The following is a 27,324-nucleotide window of genomic DNA, read 5'->3' as shown; positions in this document are numbered from 1 at the left end:
CGAACTAGCCCATAACTGACAGAACCAAGACCAAGATTTTCACTTTCTTTCTCCCTTATCCCAAAATCCGAACCACGCAATTTATAATATAAGAAATTGATGGCTATAATTCTGGAGAATGATTCAAAGCCAGAATATTACAGACACATCACGATAATAGTTATATAGGAATTAGTACAGAATAAATACAATAGTTATATAGGAATCAGTACATAATAACCAGACACGCATAGACAAGATTTGCGAGCTTGGCACTTCCCAAGTGTCTAACACTCACAACTTAAGGATAAAACAGAACATAGTTCAGTTTTCCTTTCTTACTATACACAACTGCCTAATTTTATTTACAGCCTTCAACATCCTTTATTTGAACTTCGGCTTTTGGAATCTTTCATCTTAAGCTTCATTCTCCTGCTGGTTTGGAACTTGAGCTGCCTTAGATGTACCTTCTTCATTTGGAACTTCAGCTGCCTTAGATGCAGCTTTTTCATCTATCTTCTTTTGAACTTGAACTCTCAGTTTCTTAATTTCAACTGTAACCCTTTTAAAATCAGCTTCTTTCTGCTTTTCAATTTTATCCAGGGCAGTCCGCGCTGCATTCAACAACTCCAATCCAACTGCTGGTTTATAGGTTAATTAATATTAAAGAACTCAAATTCAACAACTCCAATCCAACTGCTGGTTTCTTAATTTCTAGAATGGCGTGGCAAAATTTTTATTCAAATAATTTAAGCATTTCTTTTCGAATTGATGAGTTAGATCTATGAAAGCGGTATCATCCGCCAACACTTTAGTAGTCTCAGATTCTTATGATTCGAGGTTTGTGATGTCTCAAGCAAAAATCATGTTTAAGGCTGAATGGAAAGTATGAAGAAAATCAGAATAGAGAATGAACAAGAAAGAAAATGATCATGTTAACTAGAAAATGATACACTGATGCATCTTATATAGTTGTAGTTTTCGTCTATGCAATCACGATCTAGCTAGTTTTCATCAATCTTGAGAGGGAATGTTAGTTACAAGCTCTCCAACTAAGTATACTGAGATGTAAGTTTCTTTGCCAACTGTTTTATGATGTAACTTGTTCAGCAAGCTATATGTCAATTTCTAAATGCTTAGTTCTTTCATTGAATAATATAGATGTTATGTAAATGACACTTTGACTATCAAAATATAACGCAATGAGGTCTTGTGCTTCGAAGTTCTTTACGGTCATTGTCAACCTCCTCTTTATATTCAGCCTTGGATTTCAGCGCACAATTCAGCTGCCAGATCTGCTGGTTTAGAGGAAAAACCCTTAATATTAAAAACTCAAATATGAACAAAGAAACTAAAACTGTAAAACTTAGAATCAAAATTATTGTTAGAGAAAAACTTGCCTTGAATGCTAAATCAGCATCCGGCTCATTCATGCGTCTACAATTTATCTTCGACCAAATTTGAGATTCTTACAATGATATCCACACACCTTCATGTCAAATTTCCCTATCTCTGATTCATTCATGTTATCACAGGTTCCTAACTTGCAACCAAGACCTTTGCACTTGCACATTGTAAACTGCGTACAATAGAAATAACCCAAGTGTTTTAATCTATGGTAGTCTTATCACAGTATGTGTTTTTGGTCCTATATACATTGATGATTGATCTTCATCCAAGAATTAGCAAGCAATGACCGAGAATTGAAATTGATAAAAATATGCAAAATTGAAGAAAACTAAAAAAAGAAGATAAATGTTATGTGCCAAAAATCAAAACTTGTCACTTAAAAACCAATAAGGATGATTCAATATATTGGGACTATTACTTTTCCCCCGAACCACGCAATTTATAATATAAGAGATTGATGGCTATAATTCTGGAGAATGAGTCAAAACCATAATATTACCGACACATTACGATAGTTATATAGGAATCAGTACATAATAACCAGACACGCATAGACAAGATTTGCGAGCTTGGCACTTCCCAAGTGTCTAAGACTCACAACTTAAGGATAAAACAGAACATAGTTCAGTTTTCCTTTCTTACTCTACACAACTGCCTAATTTTATTTACAGCCTTCAACATCCTTTATTTGAACTTCGGCTTTTGGAATCTTTCATCTTAAGCTTCATTCTCCTGCTGGTTTGGAACTTGAGCTGCCTTAGATGTACCTTCTTCAATTGGAACTTCAGCTGCCTTAGATGCAGCTTTTTCATCTATCTTCTTTTGAACTTGAACTCTCAGTTTCTTAATTTCAACTGCAGCCCTTTTAAAATCAGCTTCTCTCTGCTTTTCAATTTCATCCAGGGCAGTACGCGCTGCATTCAACAACTCCAACTGCTGGTTTATAGGTTAATTAATATTAAAGAACTCAAATATAAACAAAGAAACTAAAAGTATGAAACTTAAATTTAAAGAACTTGCCGCAGGTTGTAAATCAGACACAGTCTTCGCAGTTCTCACGAGCTTTTCAATATGAGCAATAGTAATTTTAGGCTTCAATTTCTGCTGGTGATATAGAGATAAATATTGTTAAAGAACTCAAAATATGGACAAAGAAAATAAGATTGTTTTTATAAGAAGTATTGCTTCAGACCCCATAAACTTTGTTAACATTTCATGAAAAAACTTGCCATGGGATCTGCAGAAAGTTCGTCAATCACACTGCAAACAGGAGGGAAGCGTTGGAAGCAAGGTAGAGGCATTTGCGGTTTTGAGATGTGGAAGATCAACTGCAGAGGTAAAAATGAAAGAATAAAACACAAATTAAAAATAATGATGATAAGAAAATGAAAACCCTAAACCCCCAAATCCGACAAGTTTATTCCCCGCAATCAATCATCAATCATAGATTCAAATGCAATAATAAACTACAATTGATTGAAGAATGAAAATCAAATCATACATACCTTCTTCTGATGAGTGAGTGCGAAAGTCGTCGAACAGAGTTTAAATCCTCTAAAAAAACATTGTTTGAATATACAAATTGTTTGAATAAAAATAAAAAGGCTAAACTTCACTTTTCACCCTCTAAGTTTTAAAATGTTGCAATTTTGGTTCTCTATTAAAAAAATAGCAAAAGTGACCCCTATGTTTAGGGAAATATGCTCTTTTGACCTCATAACATAAAGGAAATATGTTTTTTGACCCCTTATCTTTACAAAAAGTTAATCGCAACATTTTGAAACATAGGGGGCGAAAAGTGCACTTAAACCAAATAAAAATTGTTCTGCACACATGTATATTCAAATAAAATAAAAATCGTTGAAACAAAATACATGTGTTTTTTTTTTTTTTTACAAAAATAAAATACATGTGTTAAAATAAGTTTTGAGTGATGTCTAATTGTAACATGAATTGAAATAACAAAATAATAAATTCAATTGATTGAAGAGGAAAACAAACTGCATTCGTGTGTCTTGAGAAACCTTGATTATTGCTCAATGGATGATTGAAGCTTTTGATGCATTCTATTGAAGAAATCGTGATAAGTAAAAAAGTCATCATATTAAATCATGAGGAAGTTAAGATGTGTTCTTATTAGAAAACTTTTGCCTAAATTAGATGATCTGAATCAATTGTATGCAACCTTTAGGATGATGTGCAACATGTCGGAATATGTGTTTAAAAACATCAATTAAGATTCATCAAATAAGAGTTTATGTGTAATATAACATTTGTGCAAGACAAAAAGCTAAATCAATTTACTTAAATTAGTTTTTGACATATCAATTCATCAAGTAATATGCAATCAACATAATATATCTAAACTCTAGCATCTCGATTCTATATCAAATCAAATACAAAACATTAGACATTGTCTTAACTAAAAATTATACTGCTCGAGTTGAATGCCTTGAAGTCGTACAATGTAAAAACATGCTTTCCAATGAGACCTGAGAGAGTAACATTAACTGATAGATACAAATAAAAAAAGAAAATCAATCCCATAATCTAGAAGAAAGTGATTACAATTTCATGCTTTCAAAACACAAGAAAAAACTTTTTTATGGGAGGAAGAAACACATGAAAATAATGAAAAATAAATTGTCTATATATAGAAAAAATAATCATGGCATAATCAATTTTGATTTAATGGTGAAAACTAAATGAGTCATGATTCATTTTTTTGTCTAAGAAAAAATAAATGAGTCATGATTTAATTATATTGATTGATAAGAAAGCATTAAATGAAATGAGAAATGTGATAATATCATGTGTACTTTTTATTTGACGCAAACCAAATATTTATAATAGAGATAGAGATTTAAAATAAAATAGAGGGAGTGGGTGGAGAACACATCAAAATTGAGGGGGAGAAAGGAAAACAAAAGGAAAGAAAAGAAAAGAAGGTAAACGGAACAAAGGAAGATCCGAGCAAACAAGGATAAAAGATGGAGAGCAATACTTTGTGTTCATACGGAGAATCCGATCCACCTCAGTGAATAATGGAGACTATAACAAGTTGTAGATTTTTACTTCTAAGGTGAAAAGTATAAGCACAAATAGTTCTATGTAGCTTATTCGATGATGTTTTGTGTTGCCATTGAAATTTTCTTTTCTATCTATATATTACCATGTCCTATTGTTATCCTTTTCATTATCTACTCACTTTTATGCTCAGAACCGCTGACTCGTGCAGAACTGAACACCTCTTCTAGAGCATAGTCCATTTTCCTTTTTGCGAAGCTCTTTTGTGCTTGTGCTTGGAGGAGCATGTTTTGTCGTCATAATTACCTTAAATATGTCTTTTGAGTTGTAATCTTTAAAAATTAAATAAAAACCTTTAGTGGCTCTTTTGCATAGTTGGATTGGTTGTTTTTAGGCTAATTTGATGCTATGAATTATGTTGAGCCTTGACATGTATGAAGCAGTCTTATGTTGAATATATATATACATGTTTATGTTATTTTGGAAACTCATTATTTTAGGGTAAACTCTGTCGAGTTTTTGGTAAAAAGTTCGTAAAATGTATGCTTCATCAATTTTAGTATTTTGGTTACTATTAATGTCAAATTATGCATACTTAAGGCTTGCCAGACTATATTTACAGTTTGAGCGCCGGTCATGTCCTGTTTGGGTCGTGACAGATATGTAAGTTGTGCTTCAGCCTGAGCTGTATTTTCTAACTGTATTTTTCTTTTTGTTTTTTAAACTAATATTTTCCTTATAAAATGTAATCTCAGTCTTCTGATGCCTCCCCCAGTTACCCTACTTCCGTTGAATTTCAACAACCTTCGTTGTGCTTTCTTAATTCTCTACTCAGTTCAGCGACAACTGCACTTGAAAGGGCAGCTGAAGAGAAATCCTTATTACTGAACAAGGTGAAAATTGAAAACTAATTTGTCTGTCTTTGTAGTGCTTTGGTTTACATTGTCAGATACTCCCTCTAATCCTTTTAATAGGAGACAAATGAGTCAATCAGAGTTTTCCTCGATCCACGATTGACAACATAGGTTTTGAAAGCTTCTCAATCAAGGGAATTTATACCAAAATATTAAGACTTTTTATTGTAGCCCTCTGTGCTTTTTTGGCTTGTTGATATCATGTTTCGACCTACTGTTACTTGGTTGTATTAGTTTTTTAGTGTGAACTGCCAGAATGGGAATGTTGAAGATTAAACATGCGTGTTTTGTATGTGTGTTTAACAGCGAGAGTTTGTATGAAGACGAGGAGTTTGATCATTACCAAAGGCAACTCGCTGCACTACTTGTATATAAGGTATTATAATTCCGCTCATTATTTGAACTGTCATGTGTTCTATTGAAAACTGTGCGATGCTATTTTTGCATATATGGAGTCTCTTTCTTCATGTAGCTAAGCTGTTAGGATGTGTTTTACATGATATTTAAGATAACAAACAAGTATTGTTGGTTTTCATCCTTTATGGGTTGTACCTGACTTCTAAACCTTTTCATCCTTTATGGTTGTACCTGACTTCTAAACCTTTTCATCCTTGTTGGTTTTCAATACATAATTTTACTTTCTTTTTTCTTTTCATTTTTTGTTGCAAACTTGGAATGCAGTCTTTGGAGAATTTATCTATTTTCAGTTGTCAATGATTAAATTTTTGAGAATATAAGTGTGAACTCTAATTATTTTGCACGTGCTTAACTGGTAAACCACTTGTTGACGCAGTTAATCATTCCTAAATCTGAAATATTTTTACCAAGGATTCAATTTTTGCAGTTTTTCCTGCTCTGTCTTTGGTTGTTGTCATTGTAGTATTATTGTGTAGGTATGACTTACTAATACATCCGCCGGTGCTTGCAACTTTCAGGTTGTTTTGCCAGAGGGTTCAAAAGATATTTTACCATCTGTTCCATTTCCTATGAAAGAAAGACATGAGGTATTACTATTTGATATCTTCTTCCAAGCACAAATGATAAGATATACATGTCATTCCCTTGTTTGGGTTTTATAGTCCATCCATATAATTGTCGCAAACAAAGTTTTCACACTTGGATATTGCTGGGTTTTTAAAATAGTTTATAATGGCATCCCTCAACATACTAGCTGGATTTGTAAGGATGATTAAAGGGAAAGCACACAGGTTAGACCTAAAAATTACCCCTTCCCAAGGAAATGGGAGCATAGACAGAAATCCAGGTACCTCGTCAATCTCAGCATTTTTGGGCTTGAACTGCTTTATCAAATTAGTTTCTGATGCATAGTTTTCATTTGCCTATTGCATTTATTTATCTCACATGTCACAGTAGAGCCATGGTATTCAATATTGATAACATTCTGGTTTGAATGTTCTTTTGCTTCAGTCGTGATCATATTACATAATGAAACCCTATTGGATATGAATATTAGAAAAATATATTGTCATAATAATTGTTTAGTGATGACATGTGGTGAAACTAACACTTATAAACTAAAACCTTTCATATAAGGGCATTTGGTCTAGTGGTATGATTCTCGCTTTGGGTGTGAGAGGTCCTGAGTTCAATGCCCATTTTTTGATGATTAGGAGTTTAACTTTTCAATATTTTAGTTAAATACAAATAAGCTCTTATTGATTGGTTAGTTAAATACCCACAAACATCAGTTTTTTTTTTCTTTTTTTATACTTTTTGAATCGTTTTCACCCCCACTTAAAAAATGTTTTCTGTACTATAAGAGATTGATCGAGTAATAACAAGTTTTGATTCTTTCACATTGTGTGTAATTATCTCTTTTTTTAAACTTCCTTCTTCTAAATTACAGTGTTCTAACATAAATTAATCTTAGCAAAATAATAAATTAACAGAAGAGAGATGGAGCAAAGCTCCTTACAATATTATAACAGAAATTAAAAATGTACTACCTGAGTGATAATTTCAAAAATTAGAGTTAACGAAGTGATCTTAATTAGCAAAATAAATTAAGTGAAGAGGGATGGAGCAAAACTCCTTACAAATTGAACTAAGTACAGACATGTGTAGCCTTTTATATAGGAATTAAAATAACAACCGACTACCACATTCTTAAACGCCGAACATACTAAAATAAAATACAAATTAAACAACTAAAAACAACTGCTCCCTAATAATAAGGATTCTATTGAAAAATAATAGAATTCCTTGTCTCTGGAGTAGCTATAAGGTTGGCTACTGGTCGGCCTCCATGGTTACTATGTTTTTTTTGGATCTGGTTTATCAATTGTTGATGCGTTGTTTGAAGGTTTTGTTTAACACAATTTACAAACACATTGGTAAACAAAGATCCCAAAGAACCTCCAGTTGACTCTTCATCCTGTTTGGATGATGCATACAACACAACTTTGTGATGAGCTAGTACCATAAACTCCCCTCCATAACAAGAATCAATAATAAAAGTGGCCTTGACCCTATCAGCCATTGAATCTAAGGATGCCTGAAAATCATAACCTGTACATGTCACGTAGCAAATTAAAAGAATTAACATATCCATGCATTGAGAGCCACAAATAAATAAAATTAATATAAGCATGAGATGTGTTGTAGAAGTTACCATATAAAGCAGATCCATCTGCTGCAACAAGGTGTATATGCCCTTCTTCATCATAATTTCCATGTCCACTGAAGTAAAAAATCAAAGTATCACCTGGCTGTGATATTTCAATTAATTGACATAATTTTTTCACGTATTTTGGCTGCATCAATTAGAAAACCAGGTCCTCCATCGTTTGCGTGTTTCCACAATTCAATGTCTTCGGCTTTAAATCCATAAGAGTTTATTAGCAATTCTTTTATTTTCACACCATCCATCCAAATATGTGTTCATTGTAGGTTCTCGGTATCGTAAATTGATTATTAGAATTCTGACTTTTGAATTATTGCTGTATAACTTATTTGTTAAGTTGTACACCAATAATTCAAAAGTCAGAATTCTAATAATCAATTTACGATACCGAGAACCTACAATGAACACATATTTGGATGGTGTGAAAATAAAAGAATTGCTAATAAACTCTTATGGATTTAAAGCCGAAGACATTGAATTGTGGAAAGAAGCAAACGATGGAGGACCTGGTTTTCTAATTGATGCAGCCAAAATACGTGAAAAATTATGTCAATTAATTGAAATATCACAGCCAGGTGATACTTTGATTTTTTACTTCAGTGGACATGGAGATTATGATGAAGAATGGCATATACACCTTGTTACAGCAAATGGATATGCTTTATATGGTAACTTCTACAACACATCTCATGCTTATATTAATTTTATTTATTTGTGACTCTCAATGCATGGATATGTTAATTCTTTTAATTTGCTACGTGACATGTGCAGGTTATGATTTTCAAGCATCCTTAGATTCAATGGCTGATAGGGTCAAGACCACTTTTATTATTGATTCTTGTTATGGAGGGGGGTTTATGGAACTAGCCCATCACAAAGTTGTGTTGTATGCATCATCCAAATAGGATGAAGAGTCAACCGGAGGTTCTTTGGGATCTTTGTTTACCAATGTGTTTGTAAATTGTGTTAAACAAAACCTTCAAACAACGCATCAACAATTGATAAACCAGATCCAAAACAAATATAGTAACCATGGAGGCCAACCTTATAGCTACTCCAGAGACGAGGAATTCTATTATTTTTCAATAGAATCCTTATTATTAGGGAGTAGTTGTTTAATTTGTATTTTGTTTTAGTATGTTCGGCGTTTAAGAATGTGGTAGTCGGTTGTTATTTTAATTCCTATATAAAAGGCTACAGATGTTTGTACTTAGTTCAATTTATAAGGAGTTTTGCTCCATCCCTCTTCACTTAATTTATTTTGCTAATTAAGATCACTTCGTTAACTCTAATTTTTGAAATTATTACTCAGGTAGTACATTTTTAATTTCTGTTATAATTAAGGGACCCAATAATTAATATTAGACTATGCTTTAGCCCTTTAATTAGCAGATTTATTTATATTGGCTAATTAGTTGCAGACATTGAGGTGGTACATAGATTTAGGATTTAAAAAATCGTACTTGTCTCCTTGTAGGAAATTTATATTGAAGCCCTCACTAAATTCTTTTTCACCGAGTGCGTGCTCAATTGCAGGCTCTCTTTATTCATTTAGCTTTTATGTTCCCAACTATTTGTCAAATATCATATACACGAGCATATATTCTAAGGGTCCGTTTGAATTGAACTTATGCAAATAAATAAGCTTTTATTTATTATTCATAAGCTTCGTAAGGTTGTTTATGAAAAAATAACTTATGAAGATACAATTTTCATTAGTGAGAACTTATGAATTAATATAAAAACTTATTTATTTGCATAAGTTATTTTTCATAAGCTCAGTCTAGACGGAGCCTAAGTCTATTAAGAACCAGAGTTATGAATTTAATATTCAATTGATAGGATTTTAAAATTTGCAAATCCATGATTGTTAATTGCAGAGCCGGTTCAAGGGGCAAGCCACACAAGCAAGGACTTTAGGCTTAAAAAAATAATAATAAAATGCCTCAAACAAATTCAATTTAGTTATAAATTATATAATATGACATTAATAATCTATATTTATCTAGCTTAGTTGGTCAATTACACAATCAGTCTTTTGTAGCCTTATTTTCAAGCTTGGACTACTAAACATCTTTGGCCTTTTAACATCAACTCATTGTTCATTATGTACATTTTTGTAATTTTTCTTTGATCAATAAATGATGAGGAATATATATTCAGAATATATCGTAAGAATCAAGATGAAATATCTAGATATATATAGCTAGTAAATTGCTAAATATATATGTCTAGTAAATTAATGTAAAAATGACATGTTTGATTCATTACCTAGTAGAACCCAATGGTGCCTTTCCTTTTCGGCCCTTCATGTTTTGCTGACGTCCACTCATAATTTCGAAAACCTACCAAACACAACGTAAACAAATATGATAATATACAAAAGTGCCAATTTGTTAAAATAAATAAGAAAAGGATAGAAACGTAACACAAGGGTCACATAATACGGCGACGATTCAGACGCTACTGCCGTGGTGAGTAGGTTCAACTCACTTTGTTCTCTTCTTTTAATTTCATCGCATTATCATCTTATTGTTTCTGATTTCTATTTCTATCCTATATCATGTTATTTTTTCAATTTTTTTTGGTTTAAAATTCTAGATTACTTCGCTTTATCAACTTAAAGCATTAACCCAGTATTTTTGTCAAATTTAAAGGATAAAAATAGGTATTTAACCTAAAAAAATATAATGTATTTAAATTAAAGAATTTATAATAAAAAATTCTATCATGGTGATTTTTTACGTTAAAAAATTAATTTATTGCCACAATATTGAATCTAAAGATAGAGGAGCCCTTTTGAAACCAAAATTGAACTTTTTGAGGTGAATAGTCATTATTTTAAAGTTAAAAAAAAGATAGGACTAAAATTACTACAACTTTATGATCAAAAGTATGATCAAAAGTATAATTAAGTAAAAAATTACAGAAAATGTACAAATAACAAAAATTCGAAGTGACGGTGAAATCAGGAGAACAAGCTTATACTATCACTTAAATATATATATTATGTGGGTATATTGGTATAACACACTTTTTAAAAAATAAGTGGATGTTATGTTAGCAAGTGATAATTAAAAAATGGTTACTGGCTAATGCTTCAGAAGCTTTTTCAATAGAAATTTAGTCAATAAAATGTTTTTTAATAGTTGTATATTTAAAGGTATGTGCTTCACCTTTTTTGATGCGTTGGAGTCAAATGCTTTTACCAGATAGCACTGCACACGTGATTGAGAAAAATGCAATGGGATGGTGATGATAGGGGTGAAAAGAAAAGGAGTGTTCCTGATTTTTAGAAGGTTGGGTGGATCAAAGAGTCAATGTATTCTTTGTGAGAAAGACCCGTTGTTGGAAGAACAATACTCAAAGTAAGAGAAAGATGAGTGGTTGATGTGATGAGTTGGTTGATGGAGAGTGAATAGATATATAGAGAGAAGAGAATGAAGGGTCTTGGGTGGATATTGATTGAGAATAAAATTATAGAGTTCTTTTTAAGAAATAAAATTATGGAGTTAATTTCTAAACAAATATTTATATTTTTATATTTATATGTTTATGATTTAACTTACCACTTATCACTTTTCTTATGTACTCCCTCCGTCCCTTAATACATGATACAGTTGACTCCATTACACATTCCAACGTATAATTTTGACCTTAAACATCTTGAATAATATGTTAGAAAAAATTATGAAAATTTGATATTTTGAAAATACTCATCGAGACGAATCTAACGACATCTTATATGATATTATTTCTCTATGTATATTAGTAGAAAAATATGGTCAAAATAAGTTAGATCAAAATTGCAAATTTTTAAATAGATCATCTATTACGGGACGGATCTATTGCGGAACGGAGGGAGTATTTTATTTTGTCATGCCTTGTGTACTTATCTCATTTCAATATTCTAAAATGTATGTATATAAGAGAGGAGAGGAGATAGGAGATGACTACACTATTTGAGAGCCAATAATTCACACCAATGACTACTCCCATCACCTCATTGGTACATATATCTAGTACTACTTTATAAAGAGAATGCTTATTTAATGTATATGTATGACATCGATCACTACACTATTTGAGAGCCAATAATTCACACCAATGACTACTCCCATCACCTCATTGGCACATATATCTAGTACTACTTTAGAAAGAGAATGCTTATTTAATGTATATGTATGACATCACTACACTATTTAAGAGTAATGTACACTAATGACTACTCTCATTACCTCATTGGTAGATATATCTAGTACTTGTTTTCATTGAAAGATTACTACTTCTTATAAGATAAACATTAGTCATATTACTATAAGTTGTTACAAAAATAGTATCCCATTTACATATTATTTTTTAATGAAACATTTGTACATTAACAATATGAATTAATTATGTTTGCTCAAAAAATAAATTTGAATTAATCATGTGTTTAATTAGGGACATTAATTTTTTAATCATTATATTATCCTGAAAACAAATAATAGACGTAACAAATACAATTCTTAACCTTAAAACAAAAATTAAATAAATAAAAATTGGTAGTTGGTGTAAAATGTAATGAAGCTTGAAAGCTGAAACAAGCTTTTTTTGAAATCAAAATACAGCTCTAACAGCAAAGTACAACAACAGGAGCAACAACACAGCAGTAAATAATTTATAACGAGTCTTTGTAAATCAATGTCTTGATGAGAAAGCATTCAAATCCCTCAACTAACTTAAACTTCAAAACACTTTACTTCTCCCTCCATATTGATCACCTCCACCAGCACAAAATAAAATCTTCAGGTTCTGAAACCCTATTTAAGAATACTAAAAAAAAAAAAAAAAAATATTCTCCAAGTTTTTTTTTATCAAGAACTAGGGCAACTCAAAGCAACGTTTATGTGTTGGACAGTCTCACCAATAAGTCCATTAACAGTTGTAACAGACTCCATGTTTAGTTTAGCAGATCGTAAACTACTCACCATAATTTGGAATGCAACTGTTATCAATGATCGTCCACTACCACCATTATTCCCTATGTTTGAGCTTGATGATGCTCCATCAGCATTAACATTAATATTACCACTTCCCTTGAATATTATTATTGTTATCAAGTTGGTTTCAATCAGAAGTAATTGTGAAACCTGAGGGTATTACTGGAATGTGGGAAGTATCTTCACCGCTCAATTGGACAGTAAACTACAATTGAACCACACTGCTTTCTTCAAGTATCAACATGTTGTTCTGACTTGTGTTGAAAGCCTATGCAATTGAAAATTCACAAAAATATATTTTAAAAAAGTATTATGGTAGACAAACATAATTAATTACGCTTTTTATAAAAATCTCTAAAAAATAATTCATAAATGATTGAATGTTAAGATAACTTTTTTATAATCCGTAACTAACAAATGGGCTGAGTAAATAAAAAAAAATCTTAATACTTTTGACAATAAATAGTTCATGATCATTCCATCCCCTTACATGAGTTTTTTTTTTTTTTTTTTTTTTTTAGTAAATCCCCTTACATGAGTTGTGAAGAGTAACTAAATATTGATCATCTATGTTTGTTTAATGTTGATGACATAATTGCCTTTCAGGATTTCATATAACTAATTTTTGAATGGTAGTAAATAGTAATCTTTCTTAAGAAATACTCCTTCCGTTTCAAAATACATGTCCAAGTCAACAACTTCACATATGCCAATGCACAATTTTGATCGTTAATATCTTTAATTATCTTAAGTAAAAAATTATAAAAATTTAATATTTTGAAAATATTTGTCGAGACAAATCAAACAACATCTTACACGCTAATATTTGTATTTATACATTAGTTAAAAATTATGGTCAAAGTAAGTGAAGTGAATAGTGCACATTGCAAAAATTGGACATGTATTTTGAAACGGAGGGAGTATTATTACTTAGGTTCAATTAAGGAGGTACCCTAATGATTTAAACTTTTTAAATAATAACATTATTACTTTTTAAACTTATTTGATACGAAGGACAGGTTGTCTTTATATTACTTAGGAAATCATTACTTAGAGACGGATCTATTTATGAGATTTTTTTTCTTAAATTAACTAATAAGTTTACTTAATAGTTTTCTTAATTTTTTTTTCTTTATATTACTTTTGAAGCCAAGACAATATTCAGGCCCTGGAATTGTATGAATGAATGTTTGTATGATTTAAGATTTATGGTTTCATTTACAGATTAACTCTTGGTGCTGGAATTAATTTGTTGGCTACATCATTTTGTTTTAGGTTACAACATTTGTTATGTTCATTTATATTTTTCATATACCTGTAAAGATTCCTGCATGCCTGCAGAAAATAGGCGTGCTTGTTTGGTTATGGTTCCTTCCTGCAGTCTCTTCATTTACTTTTCTTTAATTTTTTTTTAGGACAAAATGGAAAAAGGGAAAAAGTAGATGAGAAATATTAAATTGGATGAAGCTGAATATGGAAATATTAAATTTCCATGCACAGTAAATTTTGAATTAAAAGCTCTTTAGCATGTGTTGTTGTGTGTGGAATGCAGAGAGTTATTATGCATGGCTTAGCATATTATGTGAGAAATATTGTTTGCATGGAAAAGGAAACAAACACATCCAAACAAGCACGCCTAAGAAAGATTATTATTTACTACAATTCAAAAATTAGCTATATTGAAATCCTGAAAGGCAATTATGTCATCAACATTAAACAAACATAGATGATCAATATTTTAGTTACTCTTCACAACTCATGTATCATGTAATGGGTCCACACAAAAAGCCATGACATGACATGACATGACATGTTGCATTTAATTCTCTTTTCTGTCTTTAATTTAGGACACACTGGCAGGTTCTGTCTTTAATTTGGCAGCTAGTACCTAGTATTATAGTAGGCAATCATATAAACGGAATGTTATAGTATCAAGAAATTATGACCAAGTAAATAGAATCACGGATTAGAAAAACCTTGCCTCTAAATTGGAGACAAGAATATGGGTCTGTAAAATAATTTAACTTATGAGAGAAGAATCATTTGATTATTGCAATAAATAAATCACATGAGTAGCATGTTTTTCGAAATCAGCATATCTGTGTAAAAGTAATCAGCACATAAACGCACAAGTTGTATGTAATTGTATATAAATACAATTCATTCTGACTTAATTTATGTTAGGATTATTTTTAGAAGTTTAAGGTGAGAATGAGCAAAAACATTTGGAAGAAGAGCAATTTTTGATTGCAAATGTTTTTTTGTAGTTTAATTATAAAATTGACTCAATAAATCTTTTGGTCCAGTAAGTTTGACAAAATTACCGAATTAGTTTTTAAGTTTTTAAAATTTCATATAAATCTTTTAAGTTGTTTATTTAATGTACCATTACTCTTTTAAGAAACTATTTGAAACTTAAAAACTTAGAAAACTTCAAATAGATGCATTAAATTAACAACTTAAGGGTTCTATTTGAAACTTAAAAAAATTTAAAGAATTTATTTAAAACTTAAAAACTTAAAAGACTAACCCATATTTCTCTAAGACATAAATTACCAAAAGAGATATTTAGACTATAAAGTTTCTGATGCAGATAAGTATACGTGTACATGTCCCCTTGAGCTTAGCTCAATTGGTAGGAATATTGCATAATTTATGCAGGGGCAGGGGTTCGAACCCCTGACACCCTACTTCTCCATATTTATAATGTGTGAGCTCCAAACACTAGGCTACTTAAAAAAAAACGTATACGTGTACATGAGATGTTACATTTTTGTCCTACATACACAACTTTTCCCTCTAAATAACAATTATATATTCTCATGGATAAATGAATTCAACTGTAACTTTGTTGCGTACAGTGACTACTGACTAGGTCATGAATTGGCTATTGCTTGGTATATCTCAGATTTATTGTATATGTCAGAGTCCTATACGTGGGTAGCATTTAGGCATGGGCGGATACAATATAAAGTTTGACGTGGTTATAGCCACACCAAATATTTCCCAATAATTGTTTACATATGAAGGAGTACGTTTATAAGAATGAAATATTAGAGGAATTTTTCTTAATAAAATTAGTTTAAATAAAACGGTGGATTCTTGGATAAGTGCTCAATTAAGTCTTTCACCCATGAAACACAAAAAAATACCATTTGATCGAATCAATGGTCAAGATCAATTGAAAAAATGAGAATATATACATATTTTCGCACACAATTACGTCCATGTCTCTATCTTGTCCAACACTAGGGGTGGGAATAGGTCGAGCTAAGCTTTGCAAGTGTTAGGTTTATAGACATGTGTTGGCTATATTTTGTTAAAACAATAGTTCTAGCAAGGTGTCAGACAAGATATCTTAACATGTTGGTGCGACATCATAGCGTGCCTTGATCCGCTTTCTTGGAGATTAATCCAAAAATGTGAAGATTCCTGAATATTCTCTGAAGATTTGTTTCACGTGAAGAGTTGAACAAGAAGCGTGTTTCTAGAAGCAGAGATATGCGGTTTATACTTAGCGTGTTCCTTAAGAATGTTGTTGCAACATTTAAGGAAACATCTGATCTGCTTTAGAATATTTGTGCTGAAATTTCGTGATTCAGCTGGATGTTTAGCCCGATTTGTGCATCAATCCCATTATGCATTCAGGCTATATAAAGGAAGACTTAAGACCTAATTTGTCACGGAAGCTGCATTTTACAAGAGAGTCAATTAGGGTTTTTAGTCTGTCTTGTTATTTGTGAGCCACTCTCATATCACTTTGATATTTGAGTTGGACTTTGTAGTTGAGTTGTAAAACTCTGAATCTCTCAAATCATGTAAGCACGAGTCGATTCTTATTTTAGGAGTGTGTCTTCATTTTTGTTATTACTTTAAGGACGATCACTGGGATTGTGATTAAGAGGAAGTGAGTAGGGAATCTCATTTCTATGACTAGGAGAGTCTTAGGTAGAAATTACACGGGTAGTGATTAAGTGAGAAGCTAGTAGACCGATGGTTTTTATGTATTCTTCGAATTGATACTACCATAGTAAATTTCCTTCCTGTTTGGTAGCCCCAGATGTAGGTGACTTTGCACCGAACTGGGTTACAAACAACTTGTGTCATTTTTATTCTTGCATAATTTACTTTCATATGTTAATTGTTACATGTGTTATCACGATGTTTTAACATCCTTCTTGACGTCACACTTGTCTTGACATCGTGTATAAAATCTTTACTACGTGCCAGGATTTCAGCAAGGCTAGGTCTAGCATCATGTATAATCATCACCGGTTCCATTTTATTTTGAACAAACATCTAAATATTTGCGATGAATTGACAAGGATGCAAACAAAAAAGATAGAGAGGGGTATGATTTTTTTTTTTTTTTGAATAATGATAGAGGGGTATGATTGTGTGCCCAAAGGTATATATATTCTCATTTTTATTTTCAATGAATATAGACCCATTCACCAAATTTAATGGTTTTTGTTTAGTGTTCCACCGGTGAGAGTCTAAATAAAACTAATTTTTCTTTTTACAAAAGCAACTATTAAAACTATTATTTGAGTGAAATAATACATAATACTTAAAGTTCCTGATTACTCTGAACAAATATCTGCAATGTATTCTTTCAAGATTCCTGATTACTCTTACACAAAAATTTGATACATAAATTTTAAAAAATAAAATTACTCGTTTCAATTTCTTAAAAAGTTCATCGAGAGCACTCGTTAAAATTTATTTAAAAAAATAATCTCCAAAAATTAACGTATGAAAAAAGAAAAGTTAACTTTTAGACATCCGTGACATAATCAAAGTGCATCAAGGAAGCTTGTATACAACAGAAAAATGTGACATGAAGATTCTATGTCGTTGCAAAATACAAGCAACAACCCAACAGGGTAATTTGACTGTGTAAGTAATGTACACACAGCACTCCACATGTTATGCCAAACAAGCATGTGGCCATACATTTTGTATATAGTTCAAAATGTAAAACAAAGGAAGGGTCAAATCTTATTTCTGGACTCCAAAAACCAGTGATCTTATCAACATTCTTTATGTACACACCGATCCACGCCAATGAAATCTTAGCAGCAATATCTGGAGCACAGAAAATTCAAACTTACAACAGATCAAACTATTTTCTTATAAGCACAATCAGTCACCAGAAAATGAGAAAACGTTGTACTCATTTAAACGTTTCTGGAATTGAGCCAACTGCGCCTGCAATTGAAATATTCCTGCAGCCTTTTGAGTTAAAATGGTATTCAATTTGGAAATATAATCATCCAATTGATTTCCTGGTTGGTCGGCTTCAAAGAGTAAATTCATCTCCTGCATAAAAAAAATCCAAAATAGTAAAGAAAATACCTCCCTAATAATCAATAAAGAAAGGTGTAAGAAATTTGTACATACCTCCCTAACAATATCTACTGTTTCCTCCACTTGTCTACGGTGGGCAGTTATAAGATCTTCCTCATCCTAAATGCCGAGCAAAGTAGGAATCATTCAGTATTTCATATAATAAATATTTATCAAGGAAAATGCTAGTTTTAACGAATGTCAACTAGACGAAACTGACAAACGTATTTTGATTGCCTATTACACCAACTAACACTCCTTGTTTTCTTTCAAATTTCAAATTAAATATTTTTTTATTTTTTATATAAAGATTTCGTATGCATTCCGTGAGAAGAACAACCCCAATTCACAAAACACCGGATGTTTGATAACAAAGTTCGTCGAATTTTACCTACGTCTCTAACTGCAGAGCAACCGTATTTCCTTTGAATTATTAGTGAAACATTAGAGTTTACGGTGCAAAACTTGTATTTAAATACTACCATCCACATTACAACTTGTATTAGGGCTTACAGGTCTACAATATACAATGCAAACCTCCTCATTTATCAGTAATTGAGTCATACTCAAGTACTCGACACATTCTTCTCTTTCGTATACTAATTGTTAGTAATAAATAGCAGACCTCACTTATCAATATGACATAAGAACATACCTTCAGAAGAGCATTAAAATCATCATCAGGATCAGAATGTGTATTCTCAACATGTGGTAGATTAACATGTTTAGCACGAGATCCTATCTTCTTTTTGTCTTCCACAGCAGATAACTGGTTGTTATCCACCCTCTTGCTCGCTTTTCTTGTTCTGTCTTTCACATATGTTGGTGCTAGGTATTCATTTTCCTTTTCAGCTCTGTCATTTTGAATACCCCGTTGACTCCTTTGTTGGTCAGAGTACAAAGATGGTGCCAAATTCCCCTCCATCCTACCACTTCCAACACGGTCCACATTAGTTGGAAGTGAGGGTTCTCTTTCAGGCTGTTTAGACCATCCAAATTGATTCCTCTCACTGGAAGCATATGTTATTTCATCCTCAAAGGTATTATCATTTGGTAAAACCGGTAATACAGTTGACTCTCTAAGGTTTGATGAAGAAAGGGGATCCCTTCTGGAGCTATTACCCTTTGAAAGGCTCTTTACCCTGAAATATCAGTCAATTAGAATACTCCACATTTTTACATGACATCAATCACTTTGTTACAAGGAAAAAAAAAAAAAATCAAACTGCATACCTGTCAGCATATCTCAATGTGTTGAGAGTATGCTCACATGAACCTGAGCTTGGAGAAATGCAAGATATCATTACAGTCCGTGAATCACCAACGAAAGAGTCTCGCAGAACTTCTGTCAATTTACTTCCTCTGAAAGGGATATGCCCTTGGTCATTGTCTAGGGCTCTAATGCATTCTTTCAGTGCAAGTAAGCTTTTATTAATTTCAGCACCTTCGATCCTGGAATTTATTAAAATAATAATCAAGCTAATTAAACCAGATAGGCATTCTGACTGTTAAAAATCAAGTTAACTGGACCTAGTAAGATGGTTCAACTAAGAATTTGTAAATTTGATCAACCAATAGTATGTTTCATTTGTTTATTTGAGTTTACCTACTAGCATAAGCACTAGTGAGTCTGCTTTAGAGATCTTATGGAAACATTTTATGACATGCCTATAGCCTGTTTTCAGCATATTTCCACAAACTCTTTAGGATAGCTTATAAAAACAATTTGACTTTATTGGAATAGAAATAGTTTATACATAAACTCTTATATGTTAAGCACTCATATAAGCTTTTTATCCAAACAGGGCCTAAGTCCCACCTGGTCTGCTTATCATTATCAGTAGTATCTGCACCGCGTTCACTTCCAGCCAAATCTATGAAAGATAGTTTGCCTATAACTCGAGCTGGCTTTGATTCAGACCCATCAGCTGATCTCTTGATAACAAGTTGAAGTATAGCATGAGATCGAGACGATTCCTCATTTGCACCGGTTGTACCAGTACTTCTTGTAGCATTTCCTTTCTCAATAAATTGTTTGATCGTTTCAACTTCAAAAACTCTGTATTCTTGCAAGCCAACAATGCAAACCTGCTGTTTACCATCCTCCCTCATGAAAAGTTTTCTGCAAAACCAAAAACCAATCAAATAAATACCCAATAAGAAATATGTTTTCTAAGCACACAAATTGATATGATCACTTACTTTCTATCATTGAGGAGATCAAACAGTTTTCCCCCATATATTTCGAAAAAACTAACGTATAATTGGAAACCTTGGCTCTGGTATGTGCGGTACATTAATCTTAAAATATCTTGGGATGCTTTGAGAGGCAATGGTTGCATAGTATACGTCTTCCCACTCCCTAAAGTACAGTAATTTCATATCAACAAAAATTTCAAAAGGTCGTAAGAATCAAAGTATATAGAGTATCCCTATGTTTAGCATATTGTGTTTTGCATTTCTTGTCAAAATAGAAAAAAACTTATCCAGAATATTTATCAAAACACTAACACTACTCAAACATAAGTTCAATTATAGACCAAATACCATCTAAAATGAGAGCATCAAAATGTAAATGCTATCTAGAATTGAATAATCCAAGATTCCAAGTTAGTGCCAAATCTTTTCACAAGAAATTTTATTAAAATCAAAATCCAATAGGACTATATTATATGTGTTGAAATTGTTTTATGATTCAAGCCTACAAAGCAAGAAACGTAAAGACATGATTTTGAAAACATAAATCACAGACAAGCCCTCTTGGTCAGACAATTGTCCGTACAAAAAAACGATGACACATGTCCTTACACTTTGTAACAAAAATAAATAAATACTTACCAGTTTGGCCATATGCAAAGCAAGTTGCTTTTGTTTTTTGGAATATCAATGGAACTATGGGCTCCACAGTCTCAGCATACACCTGAAACAAAGAGAGTAACCATTATAGCGAAACCATTGAATTGTCAGTCAATGTTGTGACAAAAACAGCCACTAGTTATACTCACTTCATCATTTGAAACATCTTCATCTAGCACGGCATCAAAAAAGAACTCATGTTTCTCGACGTATTCTGTCAAGTCAACCTGCAGACATAGGTGACGTGGAAACACAATTAAGAACAAATGTACAACATCCATCCATCTATATACAGGAAGAATATTTTAGCGGTAAACTATATGTATATGCATTAGAAAAATGTTGACCTTAGATTGAAATATTATCTCTAACACTAATTGTAATGTACAGTGCAGTTTGATAATTTGATTTGATTAGATACAGATCACTTTGTTTACTATTTTCAAGGATTCGTGCAGGAAATGGTGAATCGTTATTTTTATCACAAATCCTTCAAACCAGAAAATAAAGTAGAAACAAAAAGATATTTTGTAGTGATTAATCAAAACACGAATGAAAATGAAAAATATTTTCACAAATCGAGCAGGTCCTACATACATGGAGGTTTGAATTTGAAACTTTTAAGTCTCAAAGTGAAAAGCAAAAAGATATTATTATGTTATTATGTTCAGTAGTTTGGCTAGTTTTAGTGTTATCTGGTGAAAAGTACTTAGTAATTTGTATGTTAGAGAATTGCTTGCTAACTTCCAGAAAAGCAGTATAAACTAATTTGTATGCCCCAAACAGCAATGAGACGTGAGAAAGACAATTCAAATGTAAATCCAAACATTGACTAAGTAGTCTATATTTGGCCTGATTAGTTATAACTATAAGTTATATTTAACACTTTCAATCCAGAGATTTTAAGTCAACCTATCACGTACTCACCTTGAGTTTTCTTTCATGAACTGTGAGAAAATTTGAATCTATGGTAATAATATCTTCCTCTTTCTTCGCTATTTCCTTTTTATTTAGTGGTCTCTTTCTAACCTGCAACGTTAAGCAGCGCTCTTAACCAAAACGGAATGCAAATTCCAAAGGAACTAAAGTAAAAATCCTTGTTCATCGATAATAAGAAACAAAGCATACAAAGGAAACATACGGGAAGAAGCATACCGCAACTTTGATCTTAGCAACATTGTTTGCTCTCTCCTTATCGGCTGATAAACTTCTAAGAACATTGCTCTCATGCAAGCCCCGAGACCTTGACGCGGGTTTGTTCCCCGGGAAAATCGGCTCAGAGTCATCAAAATACTGTCCCTGAACAGTATGACTTGTTAAATAATCATTGTAAACAACATCACACATCTATTGAGAATTTAATTAGAACTCTAGTTACTTGCAATTAATCATAAAAAACTCAGCAAACTAGTAATTAGCATTTGCAATTAGTCAAAAAAAAAAATTGTCGATGAACCGTATAACTAGTTAAATAACAGTGTTGTTAATCGCGGATCGCAGGAAATAGAGGTTTGTTCAAATTTCACTACGCTACAGTGTCAGCTATAGCCACTGTTTGGCAACACTTTATACCAAATAACGTATTGCGGAACAATAGTGATTTTTTTTAAATTCCACTACGCTATACCCACTGTTTGACAACACTGTAAAATATTCATTGTGAACATCAGACATCAATCGAAGATCAAATTAAAACTCCCAATCATTTGCATATTCACACAAATCATGTTAAAAACCTAGAAAACTAGCAATTATCATAGGTACAATTCCCCCAACTAATTAGTCTACAAATAAACATTATGAATATTCAAGCGGCTCAGATTAATGCAACCTGAAAGGAATCATAATCATAATATATTATGGTATTTTGATTATATGCTAGTTCCCAGTACAAATTAAGCTAAGACTCTCTTTGGCAAGATAAAATGAGCTGATAGCTTATTAGCTTATAGCCTATAAACTCATAGGACCAAAATTGACCTGTCTGATAACAATTTTTTCTCACGAGCTTATACCAATTTTTTACTAGCTTATAGAGGTTACTGGGCTGCTTATAGCGGACAGCTCAAAAAATAAGTGGATAGCTGGTAAGCTAGCTTATAGTGGATGAGCTAATAGTGAAGAACCTATAAGCTAGCTTATGGTAGATAAAGATAAACTAACTGATTGAACTTCTAGTGTTAAGTACAATTAGCGATTGAACTAACTTATAAATATGAAATGACATGAAAAACAAATATGTTTAACTAAAATTTAATTTTTTATAAGTAAGATGACAGAGGTACAATTGAGAGCAAAAAAAATGATACGCTATAAGTTATTTGAATTAGTTTATCAAAATAGGCATAAGCTAGTAAAAATTAGTTATACCCTCATTATAGAAAATGTTACCAAACTATTCTTTTTAGTCATATAAGCTTATAGGCTATAATCTCAAAATCTGGCAGTGCTAAACATAGCCTATAGCTTATCATTTTTCTCTCAATTTTACCGTTGTTAACTTAATTGAAAAAAAAAAATTCAATATTAATTTAAAAATATTTTTTTTTATGTCACTTTATATTTATCGGCTATTTCAACAGCTCAATTTTACCGAACATAAAAGAAATTCGATCAGCTAACTTATCCGTTACGAGGTAGTTTCTCAACTATCCGGGTAGTTTCTCAACTATCCGGACAAGTTTATCCGCTATAAGGTAATTTATCAGCTATTATTTAACCAACCTCTGGTAAAAGCTCAGTATCAAACGAATGCAAGTCAAGCAATCCACTAGTAAACAAACGATCATCGTCATTCTTCCTCAAACTCGAAGATCGAGTTCCATATTCCTACAATAAAAAAATAAAAATCAATTCAATCCTTACAATTCAACACACTGAAAATTCAATTCACCTTATGAATTTTCATTGAAAACAAAAAACTAAAACTAAAACGATGAAGAAGACGAAGAAGAAAAATTTACCTGCGCAAAAGATGAAGGATGAAACCATCTTCCATGATAATTTGCGTCAAGGATGAAATTATCAGAGTTTTGACGCTGGTGATGAATTCCTGAACTTGATCGCGGCATGGATAACGAAATTCTGAATGAATTTCTTGTTTCAGCAATGATTCTGATGCTTTTTGCTTCTTTTTGTTGAAGAAATTTTCTCGGGAAAAAATTAGTGGAAAATGAGAGAAAATTTGAGTTTGAAATTTTAAAAGGAAAAGTTAAAGTGTATGTGAAAAGTGAAGAAGAGCGGAAGCTCGTGTTGACATGAAATGATTAAGCAGAGAAGAAGCGCGTGTGGGGATGGGTTAATTTTCGGATAAACTAATGCCAATTTTGAGTCTAAAAAATACCTCATCGGGTAATTAATATATTTGCTCTATATTATATATCAAATACATGAGTTAATCAATTAATCTAAAAAATAGTAATTTTTTGTTTATAAAAGATGATCGGATTGGAGTATAGTGCTAACATCACGATTTTTTTAGCACACTTTCTAATATTCATTTTTCTTTTGAAAAATGTTTATTTACTTATTAAATGAAATGATTATAGGTCATAGTATCTTACACTTTGCTTTAGAAATTGAACTCACATATAAAATGATGAAGTTTAAATATATTTCATTCAATAAATGATTGAGAGTTAAAAGATTTTTGAAAAAAATATTTATTTTTTTACGTTAAAAAACTAATATTCTTAACATTCATCTAAATTATAAGTGTCTCACACTTTAGGAAATATTTAATTGTTCTTCAATTAAAAAATAAAAATTAATTTTGTTAAGCGAGGTTGGGATCAATTAATTTTCAAATAAGCATATGAGGTTTAGTAGCTTAAATAATTTAAGCTAATGGTTTAAAATAGTTGAAGAGTTAAAGATCCAAGATTTATGTAATCTCAAGAAAAGAAAAGAAATACCAACATACTAACAATTAAGATACTAACATTTATGATTAAAAAAATTGAATAAGTATCTGAAATTATAAATGTATGGACAGTTTAGCGTTTCAAATTTGAAAAGTATTAGTAGTAAATTGTTCTCATGTACTTAATTTAGGCTTCGAAATTCTAACAAGTGCTAATTGATTTAGGGATTCCACGTGAAGTTGTATAAATATGAACAAGTCACTTTGTCATTTAAGATGACACATTATTGTCTTCAATAACTACTTAATAGAAATTCATCTCAAATTATTAGATGCATATGATTTCAAAATCCAAAATGATGATTTTTTTTATATATATTTGTTGGTGACTTTTTTCATTAATTTTCAAAAAAGGGAAGTAAACCAATATTCTCCGGCTTTGTTATTTTTTGGACGTTAACACAATTTGAGAATTTGAATATTTGGGATCAATTTGTTTTCAGGCGCGTGAAAACACTCATATGGTCATACATAGTAGCCTAGTTGGTGATGACGTTAGGTGTATTGTCCAGGTTGAAAAGGCTTTTGGAGAGGTGTTAATTAGATTCACGTCCTCATGATGAGAGTGTGGACCCCACTCAAGTAATGGAAAATTTTGTTTTAAATAATTTGTTTTTGTCATAGAAATTGTTAAAAAAAATTATTTTAACATACAATTGAGCTTCATCAAGACAAATTATTTAAAAAAATTTAAATTCAATTTATAGATAAAATAATTATTGATTAAATTTTACTTACTTCATATAGTAATTATGAATTACCGTACGTTTTTCTTCGATAATTGAATGATTGACACATAGAAAGATGTTATTTTTAAAAAAAATACTAACAAGTGTTATAAGAGTTTAAGTTAATTATTCTGTCAAAAAAAAAGTTTAAGTTAATTATGACATTTTTAAGAAATTAAAAAAAAATGTCTTTGAAATGTTGTATTCAACATCTTGAAATTTACTTAAAAAAATCTTAAAATCTTAGAAATTAACCTTTAGTGTCTATAATTTAGCACTTATTACTTCTTAGTATGACTCTTATTTTTATCAATGTAATGAAATTTGAATCTGCGATTTTAACTGAGAACTGATTTGTCATTTGATTCAATATTATCAAATTATCGAAGTTCTACAAAATCAATCGAGTATGAGTGAGATTGATCAAAAACTGACAAAACCGATAAAAACTTACGGTTTCTAAATTACAAGCAATTTGCTGCTTAATCTTTCAAAGATGTATAGTAGCGACATGTGACTCAGGCTTCGTAAAGTTGACCTATCTTTTTACCATTAGATAAGTTTGTAAAGTCAAAAAAACTTTGATTTTTATTTGATATACTTAAAATTAAAATTTAATTTAATCTAATCTCCATCTTAATTTATTGAATTTTAGTAGTTACACTTGATCTGTTTGGGTCATAAATGCTACTATACTATAGTTAATTAACAATTGAATTAGACTTTGTAAATTTGGTTTTCAATCCATGTGATATAGCAAACTTTATTAATTTTGAAAAGTGGAAAGTAGTTAGTAGTAGTAGTCGAGGATACGAACGCAGTTTCATATAGTTACAAGAAGATTAGACCATTGCCACTAAATACTAAAGGCCATTGCCACTAAAGTGACACATACACGACAATGGTGGTAGTACTTGTATAACATGATTTATTTTGATACTTTAAATTTGAATGTAATTTATAGTAAAATAAACTATATTTGGACATATCAATTTCCATTTTAAATTCATTTAAGCTATATAATGTGAAGTCTCAACCGAAATTTATATACTTCATAAATCACTAGATTGAGAGTCTAATAGAAGAATTAAACTTTCTTAAATTGTTATATGATGAATTAAAATGAACTTGGATTTGGAGATTAACCTTTCTAAAGTAAATATAAATTGATCATTTATATTTTGATGGCTTTGTCCCATACACTTTATACCATCTCTATTGGGAGAGTCTTAACTATTTAAGACCCCAATGGGGAGAATCTTTTACAGTATCTTAAAAGACTTGGGGTCTTACTTCAGACTCCACTTTTAAGCGGGACCCACACTCTTTTAATATTAAAAAATTAAAATATACTGATATAAAGTTATTGATAGTTGATTAGTGGATTCCATTTAAGAACTTTGTGTGAGATATGGGTTGGAGTGATTTAGTGTTTATTAGGTACTACTATTAAAAAATTATAAATGAGTGATGTGTCCACGTGAGACCCATTTAAGAACCTAAAAATGAGTGT

At 31.3% G+C, this 27,324-nt stretch overlaps 2 protein-coding genes and 1 long non-coding RNA gene across 16 annotated transcripts; 1 reads left to right on the top strand and 2 right to left on the bottom strand.

Annotated features, from left to right (window-relative positions):
* Window positions 1–175: 175 nt before the first annotated feature.
* LOC25496921 (uncharacterized) lies at window positions 176–11,284 on the bottom strand. 10 transcript variants are annotated; one of them, XM_039826861.1, is made up of 6 exons: window positions 11,151–11,284; window positions 10,246–10,319; window positions 3,854–3,899; window positions 2,619–2,717; window positions 2,410–2,493; window positions 1,759–2,322 (listed from the first exon to the last, which is right to left on the bottom strand). In XM_039826861.1, exons 4-6 carry the CDS (start codon window positions 2,688–2,690, stop codon window positions 2,107–2,109), a joined length of 372 nt encoding a protein of 123 aa, XP_039682795.1. In that variant the 5' UTR covers window positions 2,691–2,717; window positions 3,854–3,899; window positions 10,246–10,319; window positions 11,151–11,284; the 3' UTR covers window positions 1,759–2,106. The 10 variants fall into 10 exon arrangements, with proteins under 10 accessions (XP_039682792.1, XP_039682797.1, XP_039682795.1 ...); XM_039826866.1 differs by having other exon boundaries at window positions 2,410–2,490; XM_039826859.1 differs by lacking the exon at window positions 3,854–3,899.
* LOC25496920 (uncharacterized) lies at window positions 3,907–11,293 on the top strand. 3 transcript variants are annotated; one of them, XR_003012889.2, is made up of 6 exons: window positions 3,907–5,079; window positions 5,172–5,309; window positions 5,637–5,706; window positions 6,266–6,334; window positions 6,474–6,594; window positions 9,855–9,960. It is a non-coding gene; the product is annotated as an uncharacterized lncRNA (long non-coding RNA). The 3 variants fall into 3 exon arrangements; XR_005642197.1 differs by lacking the exon at window positions 9,855–9,960 and adding an exon at window positions 11,187–11,293 and having other exon boundaries at window positions 3,907–5,309; XR_005642196.1 differs by having other exon boundaries at window positions 3,907–5,309.
* Window positions 11,294–17,749: 6,456 nt separating this feature from the next.
* On the bottom strand, window positions 17,750–24,462 carry LOC25496916 (kinesin-like protein KIN-13B). 3 transcript variants are annotated; one of them, XM_013597633.3, is made up of 13 exons: window positions 24,125–24,461; window positions 23,886–23,990; window positions 22,317–22,460; window positions 22,089–22,190; window positions 21,311–21,388; window positions 21,144–21,225; window positions 20,508–20,667; window positions 20,125–20,427; window positions 19,539–19,757; window positions 18,961–19,447; window positions 18,360–18,425; window positions 18,133–18,278; window positions 17,750–18,044 (listed from the first exon to the last, which is right to left on the bottom strand). In XM_013597633.3, exons 1-13 carry the CDS (start codon window positions 24,230–24,232, stop codon window positions 18,032–18,034), a joined length of 2,013 nt encoding a protein of 670 aa, XP_013453087.2. In that variant the 5' UTR covers window positions 24,233–24,461; the 3' UTR covers window positions 17,750–18,031. The 3 variants fall into 3 exon arrangements, with proteins under 3 accessions (XP_013453087.2, XP_039682557.1, XP_013453086.2); XM_039826623.1 differs by having other exon boundaries at window positions 17,750–18,278; window positions 22,317–22,454; window positions 24,125–24,462; XM_013597632.3 differs by having other exon boundaries at window positions 17,750–18,278.
* Window positions 24,463–27,324: the final 2,862 nt, after the last annotated feature.

This window comes from Medicago truncatula, chromosome 6 (assembly GCF_003473485.1).
Source record: "Medicago truncatula cultivar Jemalong A17 chromosome 6, MtrunA17r5.0-ANR, whole genome shotgun sequence".
NCBI lineage: Eukaryota > Viridiplantae > Streptophyta > Magnoliopsida > Fabales > Fabaceae > Medicago > Medicago truncatula.
Note: the sequence above shows the minus strand (reverse complement) of the source record. Positions and strands in the feature narration are given on the sequence as shown.